The 23,113-nt window shown below is 42.8% G+C and overlaps 1 protein-coding gene across 2 annotated transcripts in view; it reads left to right on the forward strand.

The window, feature by feature from the left end:
* The first annotated feature begins 17,469 nt into the window (after positions 1 to 17,469).
* Positions 17,470 to 23,113, forward strand: part of LOC112232983 (methyltransferase-like protein 24) — an 86,713-nt gene continuing 81,069 nt past the window's right edge. The window contains exon 1 of one of the 2 annotated variants that reach the window (XM_024400325.2): positions 17,470 to 18,233. In XM_024400325.2, coding sequence (XP_024256093.1) covers positions 17,877 to 18,233 — 357 coding nt within the window. In that variant the 5' untranslated portion in view covers positions 17,470 to 17,876. The remainder of the gene's footprint in view (positions 18,234 to 23,113) is intronic. The other variant, XM_042321904.1, reaches the window with a different exon arrangement.

Here is a 23,113-nt window from a genome sequence, read left to right on the forward strand (position 1 = left end):
TCATGTCTTGAGATGTTGCTTCAATATATCCACAATTTTCCTTCTCATGATGCCATCTATTTTGTGAAGTGCACCAGTGCCTCCTGCAACAAACCACCCCCACAACATGATGCTGCCACCCTGTGCTTCATGGTTGGGATGATGTTCTTCGGCTTGCAAGCCTCCCCCTTTTTCCTCCAAACATAACGATGGTCATTATGGCTGAACAGTTCTATTTTTGTTTCATCAGACCAGAGAACGTTTCTCCAAAAAGTACGATCTTTATCCCCATTTTCAGTTGCAAACTGTCGTCTGGCTTTTTTTATGGCAGTTTTGGAGCAGTGGCTTCTTCCTTGCCAAGCGGCCTTGTGGTACCTTCAGGTGTTTGGAAATTGCTCCCAAGGATGAACCAGACTTGTGGAGGTCGACAATTGTTTTGCTGAGGTCTTGGCTGATTTCTTTTGATTTTCCCATGATGTCAATCAAAGAGGTACTAAGTTTGAAGGTAGGCCTTGAAATACATCCACAGGTACACCTCCAATTGACTCAAATGATATCAATTAGCCTATCAGAAGCTTCTAAAGCCATGACATCATTTTCTGGAATTTTCCAAGCTATTTAAAGGCACAGTCAACTTAGTGTATGTAAACTTCTGACCCACTGGAATTGTGATACAGTGAATTATAAGTGAAATAATCTGTCTGTAAACAATAGATGGAAAACTTACTTTTAGAACATTCTTTGTGTGTCCAGTTAGTGCAATTTATTTTGAAACGTCTGAGCCATGGTTGAAAGGTGGGTATGGTGACCTGAAGAACATTGATGGTTCAGCTAAACAAAAGCAGGGAGTATATTTTTTATTTAACTAGGCAAGTCAATTAAGAACAAATTCGTATTTACAATGACAACCTACCAGAGAACAATTAACTGGTTAACTGCCTTGTTCAGGGGCAGAACAACATATTTTTACTTCGTCATCTTAGGGATTCGATCCAGCAACCTTTCGTTTACTGGCCCAACGCTCTAACTAACCACTAGGCTACCTGCCGCCCCATATAACTGCACACAACAGATTCAAGCTTCTTGGAAAAAGCTGTACCGATTATGACTACGGTCTGCGTTTTCAAACTGTGCAACAATGAGAAAGTAAGAAGAAACATGAATGTTCTCAAGCGGCTTATCAACACCACTGCGTTTTTGGGCATGCAAAATTGTACTTTTAGAGGACACGACGAGAGGGAAAGTTTCGCCAACAAGGGCAACGATGCTTTACTTGCTGAACATCAAACTTTCGACTGTCTTTCCTGGGATGTCGAAAACAATTCCGAATGATTTGATATCTTCCTTAGCATCATCCATTAAAAATTAGATTAAAGAGAGAGGTTGACGAAGCGCTTTTTTTTGGCGTGCGCTCAAGTAGGCTTTCAAATTTCCTCCGGTATATATTTAGCAAAGATGATAACACATGATAATTCCCGACAGACACAAGCAAAAAAATCATCACATAAATGTTGCTGTAGCCTAGGCTACACCTAAATGTTAGATATCTGACATGCTCTATGGGATGAAAACAATACTATTTTTCAGTCTGATCAACTAGGCTACTAATAAGAGCAGCTGCATACAGAATATGCGCCCTTTCCATCTGGTCAGGGTAAAATAATTGGTAACGTTATCTATTTTTAGTTCATATGTGTGTCAGGAGAAAATGTGAATGTGATCAAATGTAGTTTATTTTATAAATTGGGCTGACTAAACTGCCTAACATTATTAACTGGAATTAATCAATCGGCATAATAGTGATGAAAGATGTGAGTACATGTTTTAAAGCCTACAGTTGCATAGGCCTGCATGATGCAAACATGCATAAAGCAAGCTCAGCCCTGTGAGTTCTATTGTCTATCAGTTGTTGTCTATGTGTCTGGGTAGAGGAAAAACCCCTCCCTAATCTAGTCTAAATATAATTTATATGAACAAATATAACAAATGCAGTTTGACAGTATTTTCATCCCCAGGAGATTTTTCAGGAGTTTTTTAAAACCATGTAACCTGCTTAGGAAAAATTGGTCCTATCATAGCCCAAATGAAACCTTTTTTACAACTGATTAATCACTGTCATACCTTATAGGGTCCAGAGTTTTCCTAGTTAGGTTAACATGCACTAACTTTCAAACGTTTGGGGTCACTTAGAAATGTCCTTGTTTTTCAAAGAAAAGCACATTATTTGACCATTAAAATAACATCAAATTGATCAAAAATACAGTGTAGACATTGTAATGTTGTAAATGACTATTGTAGCTGGAAATTGCAGATTTTTAATGGAATATCTACATAGGCATACAGAGGCCTATTACCAGCAACCATCACTCCTGTGTTCCAATGGCACGTTGTGTTAGCTAATCCAAGTTTATAATTTTAAAAAGGCTAATTGATCATTAGAAAACCCTTTTGCAATTATATTGGCACAACTGAATACTGTTGTCTTGATTAAAGAAGCAATAAAACTGGCCTTCTTTAGACTAGTTGAGTATCTGGAGCATCAGCATTTGTGGGTTCGATTACAGGCTCAAAATGGCCAGAAACACAGACTTTCTTCTGAAACTCGTCAGTGTATTCTTGTTCTGAGAAATGAAGGCTATTCCATGCGAGAAATTGCCAGGCAACTGAAGATCTGGTACCACGCTGTGTACTATTCCCGTCACAGTACAGCACAAACTGGCTCTAACCAGAATACAAAGTGTAGTGGGAGGCCCCGGTGCACAACTGAGCAAGAAGACCAGTACATTAGAGTGTCTAGTTTGTGAAACAGATGCCTCAAAAGTCCTCAACTGGCAGCTTCATTAAATAGTACCCACAAAACACCAGTCTCAACATCAACAGTAAAGAGGCGACTCCGGGATGGGAATAAAAATAATAATAATTGAAAATCAACCTGCAAGAGAGCATTTTGGGAAATATGATAATGATGGGCATGGTTTTGAGTTGTTTGAGCAAACATGAATTTGTACTTTTACTCAACAACCTTGTTCAAATTCAGCTGACTTCAAGCAGAGATTGTTGAGTAATACTCTTTAACGTATTAGCTAAAATTATTGTCCTTTTCAAGTCCACTCAACAGAATAATGCTGATTTAAGATGCCTTTTTTACAGTACATGTCCAATCACATACAGACAGAGCAATTCCCACTCTGCTACACATCTACATTTACACACTCCCAAAGCCTCAAAACACCAATCTAACCACACACACACACACACACACACACACACACACACACACACACACACACACACACACACACACACACACACACACCCTTACGGTGGGCCAATGGCTGTTTTGCTCCATTACTGCCCCTGTCCCCTGTTTCCAGCGCAGACACTCATTGTTGGGGCAACCCTCCCGTCTTTTCCTCTTTCCTCTCTTTTCCATTTTCCATCTTCCCTTTACCGTTTCCTTCTCTCTGTACAGTTCTCTCACACACTCACTTGCTCCATTTTTCTTTCTTTTGCATTTTTCACCAAAGTTTTCCCAGTCCAGTCCTTTTCAATCCGTCTCCCCCTTTCTTATTCTCGTCTTTCTTTAATCACGGACACAAGATGAGTAGAGTTTCATTATTTAACATACAACGGTGAGTCTAATCCTGAATGCTGATTGGTTAAAACTGCATTCCAGCCGGTAACTATTTCACAAGTTGCCACCGGCTAAATCAATGTCGTTGAAATGCCTATTTACTCTGTTCCATCTCACGGTGCAATCCACTGTCTCATCAACCCTGCCAGGAAATGTATGACCTTGATCTCCACTATAAAAAGTATCTAGACTTTATCTCCAAGTTCTTTTAGATGAGCATTTGGTTTTCAACAGCAGAGATTTGTATGAATTGCGATCTCCACCGTCCCATATGAAGTGAACGTGTCCGAAAGAGATCAATACTTTTTTGAAAATGGATGAGTGGAACATTTCATTTGATCTTTTTGGCGGCATGACTATGGATGAATGGGAAAAAGAGATGGGGGATACTGCATTTTTAACATCCTTCGACAGTTTTATGGAAATGTAGGAAATGGGAAGGGGGGCAACCTGCCACCCCGGAGTGGCTCAAATGGTTTCTAAATTAACCCCCCATCGGTCGCAGCTGGTGCCTTATGAAGGATACTGAATTTACTACCTCAAATCATGTATTTCTGGGAAACATCAAACGATCTGGTTCACGTCTAGCCGATGGGTGTGAACTCTCTGGCAGCACTTCTACCCAAGACCTGCAGGGCCGTGGGAACAACTACATATACAAATTACAGCATCAGGACCACGACAGTCCAGAAACTGGCCAATGCTGGTTTAGAGGGAGATTATGTCAGTGAGTGGGCATCGGTGTGAAAGTTCGCTCCATAGCTACTGGAGTCCCTCACTGACAAACAGAAAATGCTGGAGCAACATCCAGGTGAAAATAAAGAGAACACTGCAGCACCATCAACACCCAAAAGGCTGAAGCAAGGCAGCAGAAGTACACTGCTCAAAAAAATAAAGGGAACACTTAAACAACACAATGTAACTCCAAGTCAATCACACTTCTGTTAAATCAAACTGTCCACTTAGGAAGCAACACTGATTGACAATAAATTTCACATGCTGTTGTGCAAATGGAATAGACAACAGGTGGAAATTATAGGCAATTAGCAAGACACAGCAATAAAGGAGTGGTTCTGCAGGTGATAACCACAGACCACTTCTCAGTTCCTATGCTTCCTGGCTGATGTTTTGGTCACTTTTGAATGCTGGCGGTGCTTTCACTCTAGTGGTAGCATGAGACGGAGTCTACAACCCACACAAGTGGCTCAGGAAGTGCAGCTCATCCAGGATGGCACATCAATGCGAGCTGTGGCAAGAAGGTTTGCTGCATCTGTCAGCGTAGTGTCCAGAGCATGGAGGCGAAACCAGGAGACAGGCCAGTGCAAGGAGGAGCAGGAGGAGCAACAAAATGACCTCCAGCACATCAGGAGACGTGGAGGAGGCCGTAGGAGGGCAACAACCCAGCAGCAGGACCGCTACCTTCGCCTTTGTGCAAGGAGGAGCAGGAGGAGCACTGCCAGAGCCCTGCAAAATGACCTCCAGCAGGCCACAAATGTGCATGTGTCTGCTCAAACGGTCAGAAACAGACTCCATGAGGGTGGTATGAGGGCCCGATGTCCACAGGTGGGGGTTGTGCTTACAGCCCAACACCGTGCAGGACGTTTTTCATTTGCCAGAGAACACCAAGATTGGCAAATTCGCCACTGGCGCCCTGTGGTCTTCACAGATGAAAGCAGGTTCACACTGAGCACATGTGACAGATGTGACAGAGTCTGGAGACGCCGTGGAGAATGTTCTGCTGCCTGCAACATCCTCCAGCATGACCGGTTTGGCAGTGGGTCAGTCATGGTGTGGGGTTGCATTTTGTTCCATGTGCTCGCCAGAGGTAGCCTGACTGCCATTAGGTACCGAGATGAGATCCTCAGACCCCTTGTGAGACCAAATGCTGGTGCGGTTGGCCCTGGGTTCCTCCTAATGCAAGACAATGCTAGACCTCATGTGATGTGGCTGGAGTGTGTCAGCAGTTCCTGCAAGAGGAAGGCATTGATGCTATGGATTGGCCCGCCCGTTCCCCAGACCTGAATCCAATTGAGCACATCATGTCTCGCTCCATCCACCAACGCCACGTTGCACCACAGACTGTCCAGGAGTTGGCGGATGCTTTAGTCCAGGTCTGGGAGGAGATGCCTCAGGAGACCATCCGGCACCTCATCAGGAGCATGCCCAGGCGTTGTAGGGAGGTCATACAGGCACGTGGAGGCCACACACACTACTGAGGCTCATTTTGACTTGTTTTAAGGACATTACATCAAAGTTGGATCAGCTTGTAGTGTGGTTTTCCACTTTAATTTTGAGTGTGACTCCAAATCCAGACCTCCATGGGTTGATAAATTTGATTTAATTGATCATTTTTGTGTGATTTTGTTGTCAGCACATTCAACTATGGTAAAGAAAAAAGTATTTAATAAGAATATTTCATTCATTCAGATCTAGGATGTGTTATTTTAGTGTTCCCTGTATTTTTTTGAGCATTGTAGTAGCACAGACTCCGACAAATATTTTAACCAATGCACCATCCAGGGGAATGTACAGATAAATATGACATACAATAAGTAGCTATAGCTATGTCATCTGTGGTAGATAACAAAGATAATGTATGGTTTCATTTATTATTCTTTGGTCTGAACAGTGTCCTGACAAGAGAACACATTTTCTCTGCCAGGCACATCTACCTAGAAAACAGCTTAAACAAATGCAAATGCAGCTACTTTGCTGTAATTGACGTGACTGAAAGTTAGCCGTAGTTGGCTAGCTAGCAAGCAAGGAATAAGAACGCTGCCAGCCAGTATGGCAATGGAAGATTTAGAATGAATGATTGGGTCGCATCCATAGATACAGAACAAAAAGACTTAACTGGGTATCTAGCACCCCTAGATTTGTGTCAGGACTATATCTTGTGGAAGGATGATAAATTAATCAAAATAACGTTTCTAATGAAAACATATCAATCATTATTTGAAAATGTTGGTAACCCGTTGTATAAAAATGATAATTCCCTCGCAGCTGGTGTTTGGAGGATATATTGGCTTGGTTTGCTAGCGCTCGACTTCGTCTCTGGCATAACAATACCGGTGTCAATATATCCTCCAAACACCGGCTTCTTGGGCATTATCACTTAAGTGGAAAGAACAATGGAGGGGGATAGTCACCACCACAGACCCTAGAACAGGTGATAAAGAACGAGCGGTTATGCATTATTTCACTGTGAGAAACCAACAATCGTGAGATCTCTCATACAGTCACTCACTCCCCGCTGGGCAAAAACTGGTTGAATCAACATTGTTTCCACGTCATTTCAACCAAAACCTGATATGCGATGACATTTAATCATCATGGAAAACTGACAATTTTTTTAATGATTTCACATTGAATTCACTCTAGTTGACAACTCAAACAAATGTAAATAAAAATTGTTGAAATGATTTCTGTGCCCGATGGGTTCTTACTTACTTATTTTCTCAACAAAAATAAAAACGATTAAGGCCTCTACATGAGAGTGTCAAATGAATAGCTGTCTGTGACTAAATCGTCATTGGGATTATTGTAGCGTAGTCGTTTGACACTGTCAATCTCTCCAAAGCACTCTGTGGCCTCTCGTTATTGGTTGGGGTTGACTTCTGCTTTGCATGGCCAACTGGAGTGGATTTCGCAGAACCCAGGGTCAATCAAAGGGTCAATGACCCCTACATCTGATTTCTCTCTCTCTCTCTCTCTCTCTCTCTCACATACACACACACAGTTGCTCCATCCAAGTCGACTGCCAAGGTTCCTGGCTGTAAATCAAAATTGTTCAGTCCGACATGACTTGCTTCACAGGGTCCGCCTCATGGGTACATTTCTTCACCCCATGTCTTGTTCTAGTCGCATCCCCACTCCTCACCATATTAGGCTGTATTCTGGGTGCAGTGACTGACCACATGGTGGCACCAGAGAGTGTTACATCTGTTAGAGTTTAGCTGGTTGTTGTGAGTGTTAGTCCATCATGTCCCTTTATGGCTCTGTGCTGTCTTCTCCCATTACACACTTGCATAACTGGAGGGGGAAACAAATGTTGTTCCTTCAATCTACATACAATACCTCATAATGACAAAGCAAAAACGAGCTCCGACTGGGAAAATACATTTGGAAAGGTCATCCAGCCTCTTTCTAGAGCTCCGACCTGACGTCAGTTCCAAATCACCATAAATCAAGAGAATGCCAGACTCTGATGACAACGTTTGATGACAAAATTTGCCCACGAAGGACCGCCGTGCTACCTTCCTGTTCAAGGGAGCAGAGCACAACAAGGTGAGTCCAACAATGTATTGTATGCTGCTGCATAAATTATGCAATATGCCAGGGAGAAACAGTGCCTTCGGAAAGAATTCACACCCCTTGACTTTTTTCACATTTTGTTACGTTACACCCTTATTCTAAAATGTATTAAATATTGTTTTCCCTCATTAATCTACACACACTACCCCATAATGACAAAAAAAAAAGATTTTTTGAATTTTTTGCTAATTTTAAAAGAAACTAAAAACTGAAATATCACATTTACATAAGTATTCAGACCCTTTACTCAGTACTTTGTTGAAGCACCTTTGGCAGCAATTACAGCATTGAGTCTTCTTGGGTTTGATGCTACAAGCTTGGCACACCTGTATTTGGGGAGTTTCTCCCATTCTCTGCAGATGCTCTCAAGTCCTGTCAGGTTGGATGGGGAGCGTTGCTACACAGCTATTTTCAGGTCTCTCCAGATATGTTCGATTGGGTTCTAGTCCAGGCTCTGGCTGGGCCACTCAAGGACATTCAAAGACTTGTCCCGAATCCACTCCTGCTTTGTGTTGAGATGGTGCTTACGGTCAATGTCCTGTTGGAAGGTGAAACATCACACCAGTCTGAGGTCCTGAGTACTCTGGAGCAGGTTTTCATCAAGGATCTCTCTGTACTTTGCTCCGTTTATGTTTCCCTCGATTCTGACTAGTCTACCAGTCCCTTCTGCTGAAAAACATCCCTACAGCATGATGCTGCCACCACCATGCTTCACTATAGGGATGATGCAAAGTTTACTCTAGACGTGACGCTTGGCATTCAGGCCAAAGAGTTCAATCTTGGTTTCATCAGACCAGAAAATCTTGTTTCTCATGATCTGACAGTCCTTTAGGTGCCTTTTGTTAAACTCCATGTGCCTTTTACTGAGGAGTGGCTTCCGTCTGACCACTCTACCATAAAGACCTGTTTGGTGGCTGCAGAGATGGTTGTTCTTCTGGAAGGTTCTCCAAATTTCCACAGAGGAACTCTGGAGCTCTGTCAAAGTGACCATCGGGTTCTTGGTCACCTCCCTGACCAAAGCCCTTCTTCCCCGATTGCTCAGTTTGGCTGGGTGGCCAGCTCTAAGAAGAGTCTTGGTGGTTCTTAACTACTTCCATTTAAGAATGATGGAGGCCACTGTGTTCTTGGTGACCTTCAACGCTGCATAAATGTTTTCGTACACTTCCCCAGATCTGTTCATCGACAGCAGCATACCACCCTGCATCCCACTGCTTGCTTGCTTCTGAAGCTAAGCAGGATTGGTCCTAGTTGGTCCCTAGATGGGAGACCAGATGCTGCTGGAAGTGGTGTTGGAGGGCCAGTAGGAGACAATCTTTCCTCTGGTCTAAAAAAATATCCCAATACCTGACAGCAGATATTAGGGACATTGCCCTATGTAGGGGGCTGTCTTTCGTATTGGATGTTAAACGGGTGTCCTGACTGTGGTCACTAAAGAGCCCATGGCACTTATCATAAGAGTAGGGATGTTAACCCCAGAGTCCTGGCTACATTCCGTATCTGGCCCTCCTACCATCATGATCACCTAATCATCCCCAGCGTACAATTGGCTCATTCATCCCCCTCCTATCCCCTGTAACTATTCCCCGGGTTGTTGCTGTAAATTATAATGTGTTCTCAGTCAACTTACCTGGTTAAATAAATGTCTCGGAGCTCCTTTAATTCCTTTAACCTCATGGCTTGGTTTTTGCACTGTCAACTGTGGGACGTTATATAGACAGGTATGTGCCTTTCCAAATCATGTCCAACCAGTCTCATAGCTGAATACTTCTGTAAATAAGACATGTCAGGCATTTCTTTATTTTCAATACATTTTAGCAAAAATGTCTAAAAACCTGTTTTTGCTTTGTCTTTATGGAATATTGTGTGTAGATGAGGAATTGTATTTAATCCATTTTAGAATAAGGCTGTAACTTGACAAAATGTGGAAAAGGTGAAGGGGTCTGAATACTTTCCAAATGCACTGTATCAGCCTTTCCCTGAAAACCACACTGAAGAGAAGTGAAACAGTCTAATAAAAACACGGCAGAAACAGACCTAATCAAATCTGATTCATTGAAAGTACTTTTATTTTTACAGATTTTTTTCAATCGCTTTGTGCACTTTTCACAAGAACATGGTACATTTTCACAATGCTTAGTACAAAACTCAAAACATAATCAAAAAGGCAGTTGTTGCAAAACTCTAAGCACGTTTTCAATTGACTAAGTACAACACACAAAATCACAGTGACTTTTTCACCATTTAGAAATACGTTTCACATTGCAATACATGTCCATATAAATGAATTGCTTTTCACAATGCAATGCTCACATTACTTTTGATATGATTGTATTCTCATTTGTATAAATACAATTGTCTATTAAGCAAAGAACTGGGCCTCCCGAGTGGCGCAGTGGTCTAAGGCACTTCATCTCAGTATTGCAGCGTCACTACAGCTGTGTCACAACCGGCCATGACCTGGAGTCTTGATAGGGCAGCGCACATTTGGCCCATCGTCGTCGGGATTAGGGGAGGGTTTGCCGGGGGGCCTTCACTTGGCTCATCACGCTCTAGCGACTCCTTGTGGCGGCCGGGCGCCTGTAGGTTGACTACGGTCATTAGTTTGAATGGTGTTTCCTCCGATGCAAGCTTCCGGGTTAAGCGAGCGCGTATCGAAAAGCGAGGCTTGGTGGGTCATGTTTCGAAGGACTCAAGACTCGACCTTCACCTCGCCCGAGCCCGTTGAGGAGTTGCAGTGATGAGACAAGATCGTAATCACGGAAAAGGGGGGAATGTAAATAATAATAATTCACCAGAAACACGTGGGCGGATTAAGCAGAGCGAGGTGGCTGGAAAGGACGGGACAGGCAGAGCAGTGACTGTATGCTAGCAGGATTTAATGATGATGAGGGACAAGAACTTCCATTAATAATGATTTAATAAATGTACAATTGATAAAATAATGTATATGTTGAAAGATAATGATAAAATAATTCCACTCTGAAACCGTATTAACTGTATGAAATTGATTTGAATCATAAATCGGATGGTGTGTGTAGTTTTAGTCAGAATTAGGTTAAACAATGTATCTGTATAGTGGAAAAAAGACTGTCTGAGCAAGGGATGTATGTGGGGGCCTAGGAAAATCCAGAAGAACAATTAAAACTGTGTTTGAACCGACCTGGCTAGGCCTCGGAGGAACCCATGAGAGCATAGTACTTCTCAAGGTTTCCCTCATCTCGGGGGAATGGAACTGCCGGCTGGGCAGTGATCCACAGTGGTGAGAACTATAGAGATAAAAACTCACCTGCTGTTTTTGTGGAAGTATGTGCCAGCTATAAAATGGATGTCTTTGTATAATGGACTTTAGTACAGTTTATTCAGAGAACGTTCTATCTTTTTGCATAAGCTAGTAGAGTCTTTGACTAATTATTATTAAACCCATGGTCTTACAGATCTCGGGGATTGGTCAGAGCTATTGATTGTCAGTTATCATCATTGGGATTGAAAATTCTCGTGACAACAATAGGCCTAAATAGGTAAGAACTATTAGGCCTATGGTTGGCGAGTCCGAGATAACCGAGCTAGTTGGTGATGTTAATAGTGACGTGTCTGTTGATGGCACACGAGTTGAAGAATTGTCCATGTTTCTGGCGCTGGTTGGTGATAGCCAGTGCTTGCCTCTTCTTTGGTGGCGCATGGGACGTCCCACTCCCATTGTTGCCAGCTGAATTGGCACTCCAGCGTTTTCTGTTCTCTATGTTAGGCTGCCAATAACACTTAAGTCAGCTCTCAGACCGATGGCCACTCACAGCCGTTATTTCCCTTACATCCAGGCCATGTAGGCTCGGCCCTAAACAATGTGCTCTCTGTCACCTGGAGCTACAAAGTAAAATGGCCCAACAAAACACAAAGGACAATGCTTCAAGTACCAGTATGCCATTTCCCCTCTGAGGGGCCAAAATGTATCTCTCTACAGTATCCAGAGGACTGACTATTGAATATGTGAAAGATGCCAAACATGGATACTATGGGATTATTCTATCTGAAACTTGTCCTATGAGTAGAATTCTAATGCCATCTATATGGATGTATGATCTCAGTGGTAACTTGTATCTGTCCAGGGTGAACTTTAAATTACTCAATGCAAAGGGGTTTAATTGTCCTTTCAGGATTTCTGTCTTATTTACATTGGGCTCAGGTTTGTGTCAACCTGGTATTGTTTGAATGGTCAATGGTGGTTGGTTTTACACCTTCAGATGTTATAAATGAAATGAAGGTCTGTCGTTCTCTCTGATCCTGTCCATTAGAGGAAGGTTGTATGATCAATTATCATTTCCTAGGCTTCTAGGCCTAGTATGCATGGCTTTGTCCATGCTTTATCTTTTAAGTGTACCTAGGATCTGTGTCTAGAATTATGCTTTGCTAAAGACAGCATTGTCTTGTAACTTAAGCTTATTGCCTTGTATGTGAATCCATTCATTTTACAAATATAAACGCAATGTGTAAAGTGTTGGTCCCATGTTTCATGAGCTGAAATAAAACATCCCAGAAATGTTCCATACTCACAAAAGCTTATTTTTCTCAAATTTTGTGCACAAATCTATTTACATCCCTCAGCATTTATCTTTCGTCAATATAATCCTGACATATGAAGAAGCTGATTAAACAGCATTATCATTACACAGGTGCACCTTTTGCTGGGGACAACAAACGGCCACTCTAAAATGTGTAGTTTTGTCAAAAACACAATTCCACAGATGTCTCAAGTTTTGAGCGAGTGCACAATTGGCATGCTGACTGCAGGAATGTCCACTGGAGCTGTTGCCAGAGAATTTAATGTACATTTCTCTACCATAAGCCGCCTCCAACGTCGTTTTAGAGAATTTGGCAGTATTTTCAACCGGCCTCACTATCGCAAACCACTTATAACTATGCCAGACTAGGACGTCGACATCCGGCTTCTTCATCTGCGGGATCGTCTGAGACCCGCCAGACGGAAAGCTGATGAAACTGTGGGTTTGCACAACTGCTCAAACTGTCAGAAATCGTCTCAGGTAAGCTCATCTGCATGCTCGTTGTCCTCAATAGGGTCTTGACCTGACTGCAGTTCGGTGTCGTAACCGACTTCAGTGGGAAAATGGTTACCTTTGGATGGCCACTGGCAAGCTGGAGATGTGTGCACTTCATGGACTAATCTCGGTTTCAACTGTAAAGGGCAGATGGCAGACAGATGTTGTGTGGATGAGCGGTTTGCTGATGTCAACATTGTGAACAGAGTGCCCCACGGTGGGGTTGAGGCTATGGTATGGGCAGACATGAGCTATGGACAATGAATACATTTGCATTTTATCGATAGAAATTTGGATGCACAGAGATACCGTAATGAGACCCTGAGGCCCATTGTCATGCCATTCATCCACAGCCATCACCTCATGTTTCAGCATGATAATACACAGCCCCATGTCGCAAGGATCTGAACACAATTTATGGAAGCTGAAAATGTCCCAGTTCCTCCATGGCCTGCATACTCACCAGACATGTCACCCACTGAGGATGTTTGGGATGTGCTGGATCAACGTGTACAACAGTTCCCGCCAATATCCAGCAATTTCGCACAGCCATTGAAGAGGAGTGGGACAACATTCCACATGTCACAATCAACAGCCTGATCAACTCTATGCAAAGGAGATGTGTCCCGCTGTGTGAAGCAAATGGTGGTCAAGCTAGATACTGACTGGTTTTCTGATCTTTCTGATTTTTAAGGTATCTGTGACCACCAGATGCATATCTGTATTCCCAGTCATGTGAAATCCATAGATTAGGTCCTAATGAATTTCTTCAAATGTACTGATTTCCTTGTTTGAATTGGTTGCTTTTTGTTCAGTGTACTATTGTATTCCACAGTGTACTACACAATTCTATACTAAGTACTAGACATGATTGAGGGATACTACAGTGTGTAGTATAGTATACTACAGTATTCTATAGTAAGTACTATAGTAAATTGTAGTATTTTTATGTGGGCATGCTCAAGACAGGCTTGATGCAAACTAGTGCCTGATAAACGTTTATGTTTCTTTCAATAATTGTATTTGTCATTTGATTACAGTACACCTATGTTTTATATATGAACAATTCATTTATTTTTGATGCATAAATGATTATGAAAGACGTCTTCAATGAACACCTTTGATCACATGGGTTATAAATGATTGGGAGTGCAAGTGTATTGTCTATGTGAAAAGTAACTTACAGTACTGTAGCATATAACAATCAAAGGGCAATTTTGAAACATGTATTTTGCATTTTTTGCTATTGGATTAACTGGTTGGTAAAACAACTAAATTGAGAAGACATCATTATCTTGTGTTCTGGTGATTCAGTCAGTGTTCTCATGGTATTTCACAGTAAACTTATATTTTGAGTCAATGGTTGTGGGGTGAAAGATGTCTCCAAACAAAATCAATGCACAATAAAAGGTTTTGAAAATAAGGCTTGCTGCATTATTGCATTACATGTTACCAGTTTGTAGTTTTGTACTAAGAATTTTTCAAATTCACTACATACTTAATGTATCGATATCATGTATCGATTGAAAACAAATTTAACTAACAACCTCCATATTGACTGGGGAATATAGTTTAATTTAAATAACCCAGTTTAATTTAAATTAAATTAAATAGTATTGGTCACATACACATGTATGATGTTAATGCAGTGTAGCGAAATGCTTCTAGTTCCGACAGTGCAGTAATATCTAACAAGTAATCTAACAATTCTCCAACAACTACCTAATACACACATCTAAAGGGGTGAATGAGAATACGTACATAAAAGTATATTGATGAGCGATGGCCGAGCAGCATAGACAAGGTGCAATAGGTGGTATAAAACACTGTATATACATGTGATATGAGTAATGTAAGATATGTAAACATTATTTAAAGTGGCATTGTATAAAGTGGCTAGTGATCCATTTAAATGTGGCCAGTGATTGGGTCTCAATGTATGCAGCAGCCTCTCTGAGTTAGTGATTGCTGTTTAGCAGTCTTGAGATAGAAGTTGTTTTTCCAGTCTCTTGGTCCCAGCTTTGATGCACCTGTACTGACCTCGCTTTCTGGATGGTAGCGGTGTGAACAGGCAGTGGCTCAGTTGGTTATTGTCCTTGATGATCTTTTTGGCCTTCCTGTAACATTGGGTGCTGTAGGTGTCATGGAGGGCAGGTAGTTTACACCCGGTGATGCGTTGTACAGACCTCACTACCCTCTGGAGAGCTTTACGGTTAAGGGCGGTGATACAGCCCGACAGGATGCTCTTGATTGTGCATCTGTAAAAGTTTGTCAGGATTTGGGTGACAAGCCAAATTTCTTCAGCCTCCTGAGGTTGAAGAGGCACTGGTGCACCTTCTTCACCACACTGTCTGGGTGGGTGGACCATTTCAATTTGTCTGTGATGTGTACGCTGAGGAACTTAAAGTTTTCCAGCTTTTCCACTGCTGTCCCTTCGATGTGGATGATGGGTGCTCCCTCTGCTGTTTCCTGAAGTCCAAGATCATATCCTTTGTTTTGTTGACGTTGAGTGAGAGGTTATTTTCCTGACACCACACTCGAGTGCCCTCACCTCATCCCTGTAGGCCGTCTCGTCGTTGTTGGTAATCAAGCCCACTACTGTTGTGTCGTTTGCAAACTTGATGATTGAGTTGGCGGTGTTCATGGCCACGCAGTCATGGGTGAACAGGGAGTACAGGAGGGGGCTGAGCGCGCACCCTTGTGGGGCCCCAGTGTTGAGGGTCAGCGAATCGGAGATGTTGTTTCCTACCTTCACCACCTGGGGTCGGCCTGTCAGAAAGTCCAGGACCCAATTGCACAGGGCGGGGTTGAGACACAGGGCCTCCAGCTTGATGATGAGCTTGGAGGGTACTATGGTGTTGAATGCTGAGCTGTAGTCAATGAACAGCATTCTTACGTAGGTATTCCTCTTGTCCAGATGGGATAGGGCAGTGTGCAGTGTGAGTGCGCCGTCCGTGGACCTGTTTGGGCGGTATTCAAACTGAAGTGGGTCTAGAGTGGCCGGTAAGGTGGAAGTGATATGATCCTTGACAAGTCTCTCAAAACACTGATGACAGAAGTGAGTGCTATGGGGCGATAGTCATTTAGTTCAGTTATCTTTGCCTTCTTGGGTACAGGAACAATGGTAGCCATCTCGAAGCATGTGGGGACAACATACTGGAATAGGGAGTGATTGAATATGTCCGTAAACACACTAGCCAGCTGGTCTGCGCATGCTCTGAGGACACTGCTAAGGATGCCATCTGGCCAGCAGCCTTGCGAGGGTTAATACATTCAAATGTTTTACATCAGGCCACGGAGAAAGAAGGGGGGTGTACATCCCTTAGCGGGCCACGACAGTGGCACTGTATTATCCTCGAAGCGGGCAAAGAAGGTGTTTAATTGTGTGTGTGTGTGAGTGATACTTCTCTCTACATACAGGTGGCAACAGAGCACTGTGTGTCTCTGGTCAATACCACAAGTCTGTTTTCATAAATAAAGAGTACACTGTCTGGGTGCCTCCCATTCCCCTCCTTTCATAAAGCCTGTGTGGATCCTTATTCATTACCCCCACAACTTCACTGGCATCAACTAATAAAGTCCCCAAAACTTTTCCCAGATGTGCTAAAAATCCACTTATTTCAATCAGCCAGGCACACTGTAAACTCTTTTTACCATTTGCAATGTCAGACTTAATAGATGGGAGCTGCAGTAGGGGGATTGGCATCATTTTTTTATGAAGAAAGGAGCAATTGGGCTGCTTCTGGGAAGTGGGAGTAAGTGTACATTTTGGCTGTCCCCATAGGAGAACCCTTTGAAGAACCATTTTTGGTTCCATGTTGAACCCTTTTGGGTTTCATCTAGGACCCTTTCCAAAGATAGTTCTGCATGGAACCCAAAATGTTATTTTATCTGGAACCAAAAAGGGTTCTTCTATAGGGAGAACCCTTTTGAAACTATTTTTTTCTAAGAGTGTAGAGTGATTCAAAGTGATTTCATAGGACCCACCCATTTAGAATAATCATGTTTATACCCACAGTGTGAGAGAGAAAGGGAGAATGAAAGCGAGAACGAGAGCTCTAAAGTAGATGAAGCTCTCTCATTCTTTCATTTAATACACCCCGAAACCTTTTCTAATCAACCTCTGTATCCCTTTCCTCTCCATTCTTCCCATTTGTTTTATTTTCCCTCGTTCCTCTCTTTATGTGACAGACTGCAAAACACACCTTTGATTTAAAAGCACACACACACACCGTTATTACAATGCTCCACCCTCCAAGGCTGCACTTCATTGTCTCCCTTTCCTTCGCTTTCTCTAATTCCCACTCCTCCATCTCCCTCTCTATATGACCTCCTCTGTGCATGAAACAGAGTTTAAGTAGAGAGAGAATGTGAGGCCTTGGTAACAGCAAGCTGTGGATGTGTTGGCCCTGCCCAGTGTGGAGTTACAGTAACCCTAGACACAGGGGAACATAGAGAGGGAGGGGACAGATGGTGTGTGCGAGAAAGAGGTGTGAGGGCTAGGAGAGAGAAGGGGAAGTTCCAAACTTTTCAATGAAAGCCACACGCTCTTTTCCGCGAGTTGTGTGCAGAGGCTCACATACACAGGAAGGAGTCGAGAAAGAGAGACATATACACACACACACACACACACACACAGACTGAGGTAGTTGTTTTGCGAAGAGCAGGTGTCCTCCTGTCTCACAAACCTTCAGCACTGCTCCTGCTTATCTTGATCAAACTGTGGACTTCCAAGTGGAGGGAAGGAGGGAAAGAAGGAGGACAGGAGAAAGACTAACCACTCCAAGGAGGAGGAGAGGAAGAATGGGATAGAGACAGAGAACAACAATCTCACTGTTCAGAACATGGACCGAGGCTAGAAAGAGAGGAACAGGAAAAAGGGAGAGATACAGAGAGAGATGTGGCCAGGCATGGGGAGAGACAGACTGACTAGAGGACTGGTTCTGCGCCTGTGTCTTCTCCTCACGGCTCTCTGTGTCTGTGTTCACATTTACCTGGAGCTGGGGAGCAGGAGGGGGGCACCTTCGCACCTCATTTTAGGATGTCCCACACAGACCAACCAGGTGCTACCAGACAAGGGTGCGAGGATACGTGGGACAAAGGACCCCATGGAGCCCAACTTCGTAACTGAGGACAGAGCCATGAAGAGAATGGTGTCCTACGTACGCACGCTGAAGAATGACTCTGTAGCAGGGAAGACAGGGGGAGGGGACAACCCTTCCATGTGCTGCCCACCTTTGCGACCAAAGAGAAAGGTGAGTGAGAGCGATTATACCTGCAGTAGGGTGATGTGACCACTAAACACTTATCTGATCTGAAGTCAATTCTGCTGTTTAATTGTTCATGATTGAGGATTAGAATTGTGGAACTATAGAAGTGTTATCTGATCCTAGAGCAGAGTTTAGTGGACAATGCCCACCTGGAGAGTGTGACTCAATAAGGGGACGTTCGGGAGCACTTGTTCAGTCACTGTGCTGTTGGCACAAAGCTGCTTAATCCTTAGGGGCTGACAGATAAGAGTTCAAACTAAGAGGAGGAGAGAAGGGCAGTGGGATCAATGAGAGATCAATGGGTAGGCTGTAGGCTGAAGAGGAGAGAGAGGCTGACTGTTGTTAGATTACAGAGAGGAAAGGACTCTTAAGTGGTCAATGATAAACTGAGCTGTTGCACTGAACTACAGACAATGGAGAGAGTTGAGGAGAATTACTCTGATAGACACTCTCAAACTGAAAGAACCGTAGACTCAAATGTTCTGTTTCTAACTTGGAAGAAAAATGTTCAATTTTAGAATCCTGAAATGTGCTTGGAGTGAAACATGTGAAACATGCTAAATATATGCTGTGAGAGATGTTTACGTATGAAAGTGGGTGGGCAAAAGAGTTTTAACTAGGGGTTTAGAGATTTTCTACTAAGTTACTTGGGGTGGGAGTCCCACACCAAGACACTCCTTGCTGCCACACCTATAAACACACACCACTATTGAGTCTCCTCTGGCTGTTTCTGAAGCTGAATGTCAATAGAGGATCCAGTCCTAACAAACAAACTTTCAGAGATGAACAAACACACACACACACACACACACACACGACCTCTGACCATGCACCACACTACCTGTTGACTCCAAATTCATTCTCTTTCTTTGTTTATCTGTCTACCACTTATCACTTTGGCTCTCTCTTCTTCCCCCAACGTTCTATCCCTCTCTTTTCCCTGTTGTCTTCATCTCACTCCTTTCTCCCTCCTTCCCTCTCTTCACCCCTCAATCTCTTTCCCTTCCGTAGAGAGCTTTTTCTGTCTCGATTTTGGTATGTTCTTTATTTCTAGGTTTTGTGTTTTTACGTTTTGACCGGGTATGGTTCTCAATCAGCGACAGCCGTCTATCGTTGTCGCTGATTGGGTATCATTCTTAGGCAGCCTGTTTTGCCACCTTAGGTTGTGAGATGTTGTTTTATGTTAGCTCTGTGTAGCCGTCAGAATGTGATGTTCGTTGGTCCCTTTGTTGTTTTGTTTTGTGTTCAGTTGAAATAAAGTATGAACACTCAACATGCTGCATCTTGGTCCACTGCTTCCGACGGAGCGTTTACACCTCTCCTTTCTGTCTCACTCCTCAGCAAGCCATGCTGCTCACTAGCTACCCACTCTTTCATCTCTGAATCTTTAAAAAGAGACACAAAACGCCAATCTCCTCAGCCACGTCTCAAAGGAGGCTGCTTGAAGATCACTGCAGGCCCAAAAAAATTTTATCACACATTATGCCTCATCACCCTGAGCACTGAGAGTTAGCTGGCCACTGCTGTGATATCAATAATACATAGCACCATATGCCATATGCTGCCTGGAGCTCTCTGCTTTTAAAACACAATTGTCACAAACTGCACTACGGGAGCAGAACCAGTGCTTAATTTGGACTGTTCAGTTCCGGGACCCATTTGGCCGGTTCCGGTACCTCTCATGGCATGAAAAATAATTGTCACTTTTTGCAATGTATAAGGCTATCAAAGTTTTCAAGGTTGATTCGTGTTGGGCCGGCCCGAGCTTAACATGCTGACCACACTGCTCGCGTCGCGTGCGCGAGGGTTGCAAAATACATTTAAACATACATGTTGTTCAATTATTGCACCCACACTGCTCGCACCCGCCAACGAGCGTCTGCGTTGCCAAGCGCTAAAATAGAAGTCAGTTCTATTTGTGACGCTGAATGCGGTGCAAGTCTTGCCTCTCCCATCTCCTCATTGGTTTATAGAAGCAGTTACCCACGTGCCATCACCTCATTGGTTATACCGATGTGGGTGATTGAAAGACGATCTGAGTTTGGTCGGTCGTCGTGGTAACTATGAAAGTTAGATGCCAATCACCATATAAAGTCCAAAGAAGAAAACGCCTGGAGAGAACTAGAAATGATTTGATTGACAGTTATGTGTGGATTAATTGTCAAAGTAGAGGACCTTGTGCATTTCAGGTAACATAACAACTCAACATTTACAGTGGGGCAAAAAAGTATTTAGTCAGCCACCAATTGTGCAAGTTCTCCCACTTAAAAAGATGAGAGAGGCAGGGAATTTTCATCATAGGTACACTTCAACTATGATGGACAAAATGAGAAAAAGAAATCCAGAAAATCACATTGTAGGATTTTTAATGAATTTATTTGCAAATTATGGTGGAAAATAAGTATTTGGTCAATAACAAAAGTTTCTCAATACTTTGTTATATACCCTTTGTTGGCAATGACAAGAGGTCAAACGTTTTCTTTAAGTCTCCACAAGGTTTTCACAAACTGTTGCTGGTATTTTGGCCCATTCCTCCATGCAGATCTCCTCTAGAGCAGTGATGTTTTGGGGCTGTTGCTGGGCAACACAGACTTTCAACTCCCTCCAAAGATTTTCTATGGGGTTGAGATCTGGAGACTGGCTAGACCACTCCAGGACCTTGAAATGCTTCTTACGAAGGCACTCCTTCGTTGCCCGGGCGGTGTGTTTGGGATAATTGTCATGCTGAAAGACCCAGCCACGTTTCATCTTCAATGCCCTTGCTGATGGAAGGAGGTTTTCACTCAAAATCTCACGATACATGGCCCCATTCATTCTTTCCTTTACACGGATCAGTCGTCCTCGTCCCTTTGCAGAAAAACAGCCCCAAAGCATGATGTTTCCACCCCCACGCTTCACAGTACGTATGGTGTTCTTTGGATGCAACTCAGCATTCTTTGTCCTCCAAACACGATGAGTTGAGTTTACCAGAAAGCTATATTTTGGTTTCATCTGACTATATGACATTCTCCCAATCTTCTTCTGGATCATCTAAATGCTCTCTAGCAAACTTCAGATGGGCCTGGACATGTATTGGCTTAGCCTTTTACGACTAGGGGGCAGTATTTTAATTTTTGGATAAAAAACGTTATAAGATATTTTGCCACGAAAAGATGCTCGACTATGCATATAATTGACAGCTTTGGATAGAAAACACTCTGACGTTTCCAAAACTGCAAAGATATTGTCTGTGAGTGTAACAGAACGGATGTTACAGGCGAAACCCAGATAAAAATCCAATCAGGAGGTGCCACATTTTTTAAAACCGACTCATGCCAATGACTCCTTATATGGCTGTGAATGAGCTACGAATGAGCTTACGTTTTCTACGTATTCCCCAAGGAGTCTACAGCATTGTGACGTCTTTTTACGCATTTATGTTGAAGAATAGCCGTAAGGGACCACATTTAGCAAGTGGTCACATGTCTCCCGCAGAAAATCTCTTAAAGTACTGAGGTAGCCATTTTTCCAATCGCTTCTTATGAGAAACCAATTGTCTCGACAGATATATTATCAAATAGATATGTTAAAAACACCTTGAGGATTGATTCTAAACAACGTTTGCCATGTTTCTGTCGATATTATGGAGCTAATTTGGGAAAAAGTTGTGTTGTAGTGTCCGCATTTTCCGGTCGATTTCTCAGCCAAATGTGACGAACAAACGGGAGCAATTCCGTCTACAAAAATAATATTTTTGGAAAAAAGGAACATTTGCTATCTAACTGAGAGTCTCCTGAGTGAAAACATCCAAAGTTCTTCAAAGGTAAATGATTTAATTTGATTGCTTTTCTTATTTTCGTGAAAATGTTGCCTGCTGCCAGCAGAGCCTAGCAGAGCATTATGCCATGATAAACTTACACAAATGCTTGTCTAGCGTTGGCTGTAAAGCATATTTTGAAAATCTGAGATGACAGTTTGATTAACAAAAGGCTAAGCTGTGTCTCAATATATTTCATTTGTGATTTTCATGAATAGGAACATTTTCTAGGGGTATTTATGTCCGCTGCGTTATGCTAATTCATTTGAGGCCATGATTACGCTCCCGGATCCGGGTTTGAGAGTGACAAGAAGTTATTAAGCAGGGGGACACGTCTGGCACTGCAGGATTTGAGTCCCTGGCGGCGTAGTGTGTTACTGATGGTAGGCTTTGTTACTTTGGTCCCAGCTCTCTGCAGGTCATTCACTAGGTCCCCCCGGGTGGTTCAGGAATTCTTGTTCACCGTTCTTGTGATAATTTTGACCCCACAGGGTGAAATCTTGCGTGGAGCCCCAGATTGAGGGAGATTATCAGTGGTCTTGTATGTCTTCCATTTCCTAATAATTGCTCCCACAGTTGATTTCTTCAAACCAAGCTGCTTACCTATTGCAGATTCAGTCTTCCCAGGCTGGTGCAGGTCTACAATTTTGTTTCTGGTGTCCTTTGACAGCTCTTTAGTCTTGGCCATAGTAGAGTTTGGAGTGTGACTATTTGAGGTTGTGGACATCTGATAACAAGTTCCAACAGGCGCCATTAATACAGGTAACGAGTGGAGGACAGAGGAGCCTCTTAAAGAAGAAGTTACAGGTCTGTGAGAGCCAGAAATCTTGCTTGTTTGTAGGTGATCAAATACTTATTTTCCACCATAATTTGCAAATAAATTCATTAAAAAATCCTACAAATGTGATTTTCTGGATTTTTTTTCTCATTTTGTCTGTCATAGTTGAAGTGTACCTATGATGAAAATTACAGGCCTCTCTCATCTTTTTATGTGGGAGAATTGCACAATTGGTGGCTGACGAAATACTTTTTTGCCCCACTGTATATCCCAGGACAAATTAGATAGCAA

The sequence above is a fragment of the Oncorhynchus tshawytscha genome, linkage group LG05, assembly GCF_018296145.1.
Source record: "Oncorhynchus tshawytscha isolate Ot180627B linkage group LG05, Otsh_v2.0, whole genome shotgun sequence".
NCBI lineage: Eukaryota > Metazoa > Chordata > Actinopteri > Salmoniformes > Salmonidae > Oncorhynchus > Oncorhynchus tshawytscha.